At 54.0% G+C, this 9548-nt stretch overlaps 1 protein-coding gene across 1 annotated transcript; it reads left to right on the top strand.

Moving 5' to 3' along the window:
• Window positions 1–7529: 7529 nt before the first annotated feature.
• LOC128678463 (uncharacterized) lies at window positions 7530–9548 on the top strand. Its single transcript, XM_053760039.1, has one exon. It carries the CDS (start codon window positions 7530–7532, stop codon window positions 9546–9548), a length of 2019 nt encoding a protein of 672 aa, XP_053616014.1.

Genomic DNA, 9548 nt, shown 5'->3' with positions numbered 1-9548 from the left:
CTTTTCTCACTATTGCTCGATGTGATTCTTATCGTAGTGCTCTTAATAGCTTCTGCTGCTTCTACTATTAATTTCTTATTGGGTGCTGTGACGCTTTTTCCTTGATTGATTGCTTCAATAATGATGTTTGCTAGCTGATATATTTTTTCTGTGGGGTTTTCTGACAAATTGGGGAGGGTCGGGGGGGTGGGCAAGGTGGCTTTAACGCTAGCCATGGTAAATGAAAGAAAAAAAATGACTTTACAAAAAAAAAAAAAAGGATAAGAGAAATATTTTAACTTTATAAATTAATATCTTAGGAACTAGTTGAGAAAAGATTTCAAAAATGGCGTAGGTGTACTTCTGTGGGTCTAATCTATTGGAAAAGAGTGCAATTTTGACCAAAAATGCGAAAAAGTAGTGAAAATTTCCGATTTTACGAGCTTAATATCTCAGAAAGTACTGGGTATAAAATTCCAAAAACAGCGTGAAACTTATTTTTTAGGTCTAGACTATGGATGTATATTGTTGGTTTGTCCAAAAATCCCGTAGGAGAAAAGTGATTTTTCAGTTTGAAATTACGTAAAGTCGTCGAGAAAGTGTTCTCTTTTTTGGTTAGGACGAACTATCTCAGGAACTATGGCAGGGAAAATTCTCAGATTTGGCACAATTATGGTCAGATAGATGCACTAGGGGCTCAACTATGTCACTCAGCTCTGGGGCTCCAGGGTCCTGGTGTGTGATGACGCGAAGTCGCCAGATGTTGAATTTCGGCAGGAAAAACGGCTGTATCTCAGGAACGCGGGATCCCAGGAACTTGGTGAAACTGCCTTCAGATGCGTCTTCTTACCGCACTTCAGGAGGCAGTTGAACCACTAGCGTAGGTGCATGGGTTTAGCCGCAAACACAAGAAAACCGCTGATTGGCTGTGATCGTTTTTCTGTGATAGCCACCTGATGGCTCAGCAGAAATGTCTCAAATTTGGTGAAATTGTGGTCACTGATTTTACACATAAGATAGCAGTTCAAAAAAGTGGGGTTATCGATCTTATTCCAGAGAAAAAATTTTTTGAAGTTTAAAATTTTTAGAAGTGAAAATGTTTGGGTTTCCTGTTGTTACACTATTGTCTTAATATCACTGTACTATATGTCAAAAGTTGCGCACTGTTGTAACCTTTAATTTGGTATATGAATCATAAAGATATCTGTCCACTGGGTTTTTTTATTGATTTTAATATGAAAAAAGTCAACGAAAATTTAGAGTTTTTGCACTTTTAAAAATAGTTACTAAAAATCTACACTTATAACACTACACACAGTTTATAGCACTAATATGCACGCATTTTTTAAGGTATCTCACTTAGCTGTAGCACTTTTAGATCCGGAGGTATTAATTTTTTAAACGAAAAATGGGGAATTTTTTGCGCGGAGCGACGCGGACCATGTGCGTTCAGCTCGCGCGCGGCGGGGAGACTGGGTTAGGTTAGGTTAGGTTAGGTTAGGTTAGGTTAGGTTCCCCCCGAGGTACCGTACAGTGGCGTTCTCTGCGGCCACAGCCCTCGCGGGCGACCCGCCGTGGGAGTTGGTGGCGGAGGTGCTCGCCGAGGTTTACCACTTTGTGGCGAACAGGAGGGAAATCGGCGAGCACCCCTCGCCTGAGATGGTCCGGCGGGTCCGCTTGCGAGGGCAAGCGGAACTCATGCGGAGGTGGGAGGCAGACCTGGCGCGGGCAACGTACGGTGTACGCACAGTGGAGGCCCTGCGCCAGGTCCTGGAGAGATGGATGTTGAGGCGGCGCAAGCCTCTCACCTTCCGCATGACGCAGGTGCTCACCGGGCATGGCTGCTTCGGTGAGTACTTGCACCGCGTGGCCCAGCGGGAGACCGAGCCGGTCTGCCACGATTGTGGCGAGGCTCGGGACACTGCTCAACATGTTCTAGAGCAGTGTCCCAGGTGGAGTCGGCAGCGCCACGATCTGGTGGCAGTGCTCGGTGGAGTGGATCTGTCGCTCCCGAGTGTCGTCATTGCGATGCTCGGGAGTGACGGAGCCTGGGCGGCAGTGGCCTCCTTCTGTGAGACTGTTATGTCACAGAGGGAGGCCGAGGAAAGGAACCGCGAGGACCACCCCCTCGCGGAGCCGATCCGCAGAAGGCGGACGGGGGTGCGACGCAGGCGCTACCTTGCGCGCCTGCAGGCGCCCCCCTAAATCGGTGGGACTAGTCCCACCCGACGGCAGGGGTCCACCAGGTGTCGGTGGGCCCCTGAGAATGGTGAGTCCGGTCTCTGGCGAAAGAGACCGGCCAGTCGCTGAGGCGTCTTGTGTTAGATAGATCCGAGGCGCCTCCCTGTAAAGCGGCCGATGGCACCCGCAGGGGTTTAGTGGGTAGTCTGGGCTAGATAGCGGCCCAGGAGTCCCACACTCAGTGCGTAAATGCATTCCCCTGCGAAAACAAAAAAAAAAAAAAAAAAAAAAAAAAAAGGTTCCCCCCGACGGGTTCCCATCTTGTCGCGATGGTGGGGCTTAGTAACCGGGGGGGCTGGTCTGACACAACCAGCCACCCCGGTGAACCAAGAGGAACCCAAGGCCCAGAGACTTTGGTGGGTGCTCTGGGCCTGGTGGACGGTCCCCTCAGTAGTACTGCCATTGGCTGGTGACCCGCCACCAGCCTTTGGATGTGGAAACTAGAGGGGACCAGAGGTGGGGTCGCGGGGTTTGTCCTCCGCGACCACAGCGCGGCCGTGGCGCTAAACACGGTGCGGTGGGGCCGCAGGGGAAGAGGAGAGTCGGTATGTCTCTCGACGATCCCCCTGTCCTCTGCGGCCGAAGGGTGGCTGCCTCTGTATCGGGTGCAATGTGTGGGTGTCACCTGCCTATCACCTCTTGCGCCCGTACAGAGGCAGACTTGGGTGCCCTGTGGCACCCAAGACTTTGTGTGTGTGTTATGTGTGTTGTGATCGCTGGTCCCTTCAGGACCAGCGGTCGGTGATGCCCGCTCCCCCCGTCAGCTTTCTGACTGGTATGCGGAGCGGGCTTGATGGTCCGCGCCACGCTCGCGTGGCGTAAGGGGCGGGTGGTTAGCACTTGTGCTTGCTGCCCGCCCAGGTCGGGGCCGAAAGGCCGGCCGGGGGGGCGTCGCGGTCGAATGCCTAGCGACCCCGTGACGTCCCCCATAACGGCAGCGTGAAAACGCCCCAGGGGTTTAGTGGGTAGGCTGGGCCGACTAGCGGCCCAGGAGTCCCACACTCAGTGCGTAACAAGCATTCCCCTGGGTAAACAACAAAAAAAAAAAAAAGGTTAGGTTAGGTTAGGTTAGGTTAGGTTAGGTTAGGTTAGGTTAGGTTAGGTTAGGTTGTGTACTGGTGGTCCGCTGAAATTGCCAAACTGCGCTCTACCTGCAATGCGGCACGACGCCAGTACACACGCCAAAGAAGAAGACGTCCCAGAAACGAAGATATAGAGGTACAGCTACACGCCGTTTATAAAGAGGCCAAGAAGTCTCTCCGAAAGGCAATAGCCATCGCTAAAGAGAGTGCAAGGGAAGAGTTTCTGAGGATACTGGACAATGACCCATGGGGACGACCTTATAGAATGGTGCGGCAGAAGTTACGACCTTGGGCCCCCCCTATAACGGAGACTTTGCAACCGCAGTTCCTAAATAATGTCTTGTTGACACTATTTCCTACCAGAGGCCAATATGCACCTCCTCCGATGGCCTGTCCTCCAGGAAGTCTGCATGCGCTAGAAGATAATAATTATACAGTGACGCAAGAGGAAACGGGATTAGCGATTGAACGCCTGAGAGCAAAGAGCAAAGCGCCTGGCCTAGATGGCGTTCCAGGACGTGTACTAGCAATGGCTCTAAAACACCTAGAGCCCAGATTGCGAGCGCTGCTCTCAAAGTGCTTGGAAAGGGGTGAATTTCCTGAAGAGTGGAGAACCGGAAAGTTAATTTTGTTGAGGAAAGAGGGTCGTCCCATGGACTCACCTTCGGCATTTAGACCGATTGTTCTGGAGAGTGAGCTGACTAAAGTCTTCGAGGTAGTGATCTCAACCCGTCTCAAAAAACATCTCGAGACTGTTGGTCCTGACCTAGCAGAAAACCAGTTTGGGTTTAGAAGAGGAAAATCCACTGTCCATGCGGTTTTGCGTGTGAAAGCCCTGGTGGACGATGCATTGTCTCGGGGTGGGATGGTGTTGGCTTGCTCACTTGATATACGGAATGCCTTCAATACCCTCCCTTGGGACTGCATCAAGGCAGCTTTGCAGTATCACCGGGTGCCAGAGTACTTGCAAAAAATGGTGGATTCATACCTTTCGAGTCGGCAAGTCTCATTTCCGGGAAAAGACGGTTGGGGACATTGGCCAATGTCGTGCGGTGTTCCACAGGGGTCGGTCCTCGGTCCCCTCCTGTGGAACATCGGTTATGATTGGGTGTTGCGGGGTGCGAATATTGGAGGTGTCTATCTCACCTGCTACGCAGACGACACTCTGGTAACGATTAGAGGGAAGTCACTCCGCGATGTCTGTATGCGGGCCACTATCGCAGTTGCACATGTGGTACGACGCATTAGACTTCTTGGGCTGGAGGTTGCGCTTGAGAAATCTGAAGCCATAATCTTCCACGGACCTCGGAGTGCGCCCCCTGCAGGAAGTAAAATAACGGTGGGAGGAATCACCATCGTCATAAAGAGGTCAATGAAGTATCTTGGGCTGATACTTGATAGTAGGTGGGACTTCACCACCCACTTTGTGACGTTGGTGCCCAAACTTAAAACAGCGGCACTAGCCCTGGGAGGTCTGCTGCCGAATGTGGGAGGTCCGAACTCATCTTGCCGTCGCCTTTATGAGGGTATTGTGAGATCGATGGCTTTATATGGAGCGCCTATATGGGCGGAGACTCTGAAAAACCAGAATGTCGCTCTCCTTAATTCCTCTCAGAGAGTGATGGCAATCAGAGTCATAAGAGGATATCGCACGGTTTCCCACAGTGCGGCATGTGTACTAGCAGGGTCGTTGCCATGGGACCTAGAGGCAAGAATTCTCGCGTCGGTCTATAACTGGCGTGAAGAAGCGGTGGCTCGTGGTAATCGACCTGCTCCTAGAGAGGTGGCGGGGTGTCGCTCCCAAAAGCGAATGGAAGCCCTACAATTATGGCAGGACAGGCTAGAAAACACAAGTGCTGGTCGTCAGACGGTAGAAGCCGTCCGTCCTATATTACTGCAGTGGGTGGACCGGAGTCATGGGTCCCTTACCTTCCGACTGACGCAGATTTTGACCGGGCATGGTTGCTTTGGCAAATATCTGTGTCAGGTGGCTGGAAGGGAGCCGACAACCGAGTGCCACCACTGTGATGGCGGCTTTGAGGATACGGCCGAGCACACCTTAACAGTGTGTACGGCATTTAGTACGGAGCGTGCTGAGCTTACAGCCGCAATTGGGCTAGATCTCTCTCTGCGGGCCATTCTGATTGCGATGGTCTCGTCCAGAAGAGAATGGAATGCTGTAAAAAGATTCTGCGAAGTTGTAATGGGAGTAAAGGAGGAAGCGGAGCGTGAACGTGAAGCTACGACCTCAGACCCCATGCGACGTAGAACAAAAGGACGAAGAAGGCGGGACTTTAACCGCCAACAACCCCCCTGACTGGCAAATCTGGGTGGCGGACTCGGGGATAAGTCTGTCGACCCAACTTGAGGATGCGTGCGCGTGTGCCTGCGCGCAACCCAAGAGGCAACAAAAACAAGAGGAACCTGGAAGCAGGTAATCGCAGCCGACAGCAGTAGAATGCCAGACTTCGGTCAGGTGACCCTGCTAACGGCACCAATTGCGATAAGAGGTACACCGTATGGTTTTTAGTGGGTTCGAGCCCCACACTACTGCTTTCCTGTCCCCGCAGTGAAAGTGGTGTCAGTGGGTTGGCCATTTTCCATACGAAAAAAAAAAAAAAAAAAAAAAAAAAAAAAAAAAAAAAAAAAAAAAAAAAAAGGTTAGGTTAGGTTAGGTTAGGTTAGGTTAGGTTAGGTTAGGTTAGGTTAGGTTAGGTTAGGTTAGGTTAGGTTAGGTTAGGTTAGGTTAGGTTAGGTTAGGTTAGGTTAGGTTAGGTTAAGGTACTGAGGGGTGCTACTGTCAGGAAACCTCCACGTTGGCTCGATGATTTGAAGGTTTGCTTCTGTCACTTGATCTTTGATTCGGTGATAGCGGCGGCTGACAAGTTATTGGGCTGGTGCACCCTGGGCGACGGTTAATAACTCCCCGTTTAGGGGTCTTGTTAGCCGTTGGCAAATGTCCTGGCAACTGGTGGTGGGTTACCCATGTCGGGTAACCCAGGTTGGAGAGCCAATTGGCTCAGTGGCTGTGAGAGAAGAGGGCTAAGCCCTCTACTCTTACAGCCGTGGTAGGGGTCGCGGGGGAAGAGGAGGGGTTGGTATTACGGTGCGCCGCTCTCCCTATCCTCCGCGACCAGGCGCGGCCATGGCGCAAACATGGTGATCGGTGGGGCCGCAGAGGAGGAGGACTGCCGGTATTACGGTGCGCCGCTGTCCCTATCCTCTGCGGCCGAATGAGGCGCGGCCATGGCGCAGGCATGGTGGTCGGTGGGGCCGCAGAGGAGGAGGACTGCCGGTATTACGGTGCGCCGCTGTCCCTATCCTCTGCGGCCGAATAAGACGGAGAGCCGCTGCCTCCGGTCTGCTTCCGGACTGGATGGCGTGCGGCTCGCCTTGGTGGTTGGGGGCGCGCCTGCGGGCGCCCCCCTGAATCGGTGGGACAAGGGTCCCACCCGGCGGCAGGGGTCCTCCAGATGTCGGAGGGCCCCTGAGAGTGGAGAGTCCGGTCTCTGGTGATAGAGACCGGCCAGTCGCTGAGGCGCCTTGTGCTAGTTAGATCCGAGGCGCCTCTTTGTAAAAAGCGGCCGATGGCATCCGCAGGGGTTTAGTGGGTAGTCTGGGCCGATTTGCTGCCCAGGAGTCCCACACTCAGTGCGTAAATGCATTCCCCTGCGAAAACAAAAAAAAAAAAGGTTAAGGTACTGAAGGTGAGCTAAGGTACTGAAGGTGAGCTAAGGTACTGAAGGTGAGCTAAGGTACTGAAGGTGAGCTAAGGTACTGAAGGTGAGCTAAGGTACTGAAGGTGAGCTAAGGTACTGAAGGTGAGCTAAGGTACTGAAGGTGAGCTAAAAGGTACTGAAGGTGAGCTAAGGTACTGAAGGTGAGCTAAGGTACTGAAGGTGAGCTGAAGGTACTGAAGGTGAGCTGAGGGTACTGACGTTGTGTTGAGTGCGGTTCAAGGTGTCCTGGAGATTTTTGTCACCAAGAGTCTTTCTTTTGGTTACTTACTTTTGTTTTCGACGGTTCAGTGTCTTGGCTCCTTGTGGAGTTGGGGCACTGGCAAGATCCTATTCTTCTTTACAAAAGCAAGGTTGTGTTTTTGACCACAGCTACCAGACCGCTGGTGCGGGGTAGCTCAGCTTTCTGTAACCAGGCAGGGGCCAATTTCTGCCCCCTGTCTGCGAATTCTGTGTTGTTTATTTTTGGCGTGGTCGCGTCCGGCCCAATATGGGTAGGACGGTGGCCAAATCTGCACGGGGAAGATCTCTGACCCCAAGGGGGAAGAAATCGACTGGGGGGGATAACGAGGAGGTAGGCGAGAAGACTGTGATCAGCCGGTCAGAGTCTCTCTACTTCTCGGACGGCGAATCGGACGGTGACTCGGATGGGTCAATCTGGCTCCCGGACGTAATGACGACCGGGAAGGAGCGGGGCCAAGCCTCAAAGAGGAAGGCATCAGAGGACGTGGAGGAGGCCGAAAGGGCTTCCAACAAGGTTTCCTCAGCCACGAGAGGCCGGGCTGCTCATCGGGGCTCCTACGCTGGCACGGCCGAGACCAAAGAGAGGCTCCGGGACCTGTCTGCGGACTATGCCCAATTTGAGCGCGAGCTCGAGAAGGCTGGTACCAGCAGGTACCTGAAGGCTAGTGAGAAGAGCGGGAAGAGGTGCCTCGTTGACGAGCACCTGGAGGTGGTGAGGGCGGCCGCCCAGAAGGTTTTGGCGGAGGCCGGAAAATCCGGCAACCTAAAGGGGACGGCATGGCGGGCCATGAACGAGGCCTGCCATGACATAATTGTGGCGGCCGGAAAGATCGAGGCTCAGTGCGAGGAGTCGGAGGCTGTCCGCATACTCAGGGCGGACAACAAGAGGATGCGGGAGCAGCTTTCGCTCCTCGAGCAGGAGACGAAGGCCCTGCGCACGGCCTTTGCCGAGCGCACGTCATCGGCGCTGAATGAGGCCCAACCAGCGGTGGGTGCCCCCTCGCTGGAGGACATTAGGGGACTCCTCTCTGAATGGAAGGAGTCCTTTGAAAGGAACATGTTCCTCAAGCTGGGGGGCATGGTTAATGACCGCCTCAAGGAGGCAGAGAAAAGGGGCTTTTTGGCCCCTGAACCGATTGTCCGGCCGCCTCTGGCAGCCGATAAGAGGAAGGAGGCCGAACCGTCGGCCCCAAAAGCTGGGAGGAGCTATGCCGGTGCAGTTGCGGGGGCTACCCTGATGCCCCCAGCACGACCTGGGCCTGCACCCAAAGCTACACCAGCCAAAAAGCAGCCCCAACAGGTGACGGTCCAGGCCCAGACACCCACTGGGCAATCGATTGAAGTACCTCCGCCTCAGGAAGGTGAACAAGGGTGGGCTGAGGTTGTCAAAAAGGGAAAAAAGAGGGGGAACAAAGCCTCCCCTTCTGCCCAGCCTGAGCCTACCCTAGTGAAGGCCCCCAAGGCGAGCGCACAGCCGCCTAAAAAAGTAAAATTTGCCGCACCCAAGACTTCGGCAGTGGTGGTGACCCTCAAGCCGGAATCTAAACTGGATTACCGCACGGTGATATCGAGGGCCACCACTATTGACCTGTCGTCAATTGGAGTGGATCATGTGGCGGCTGTTCGTGGCACGGCAACGGGGGCCCGCATTATTGAAATACCCGGGGCTAACAGTGGGGCTGCGGCGGACAGCCTCGCAGAGAAGCTCCGGGAGGTCATAGGGACTGAGGCGGAGGTCACAAGGCCGTTCAAGGCGGCCCAAATAAGGGTCTCTGGATTTGACGAGGGAGTAACGCCAGAGGCCCTTAAAGATGCCACAGCGAGGGCAGGAAAATGTCCACCGGGACAAGTTAAAGTGGGCAACATCCGCATATCACCAGATATGACTGCGGCGGTGATTATCACTTGCCCCGTGGCGGCTGCCAACGCCCTAATTGACGAGGGGCGTCTCCTTGTTGGTTGGACGGCCGCCAAGGTCAGAGGGCTGGAGGCCTTGCCCATGCGGTGCTTCCGGTGCATGGGCATAGGCCACACCAGAGCCCTCTGCCCGTCCCCGGTGGACAGATCAGAGCTATGCCATCGCTGTGGCAAAGCAGGGCACATTTCGTCTGCGTGCGAGGCCAGTGAACCCTGGTGCGCGGTGTGCTATGCGCACAAGCTGGCCGCCAAACACATTATGGGCGGCCCCTCGTGCAATCCCCCGCGCACACGGGGCAAACTGGCCCCAAATAAGGGAACCCCTGAGGGCACCACCATGGAGCACTAA

This window comes from Plodia interpunctella, chromosome 19, assembly GCF_027563975.2.
Source record: "Plodia interpunctella isolate USDA-ARS_2022_Savannah chromosome 19, ilPloInte3.2, whole genome shotgun sequence".
Lineage (NCBI taxonomy): Eukaryota > Metazoa > Arthropoda > Insecta > Lepidoptera > Pyralidae > Plodia > Plodia interpunctella.
The sequence above is the reverse complement of the archived record's forward strand: the minus strand, read 5'-3'. Positions and strand labels throughout refer to the sequence as shown.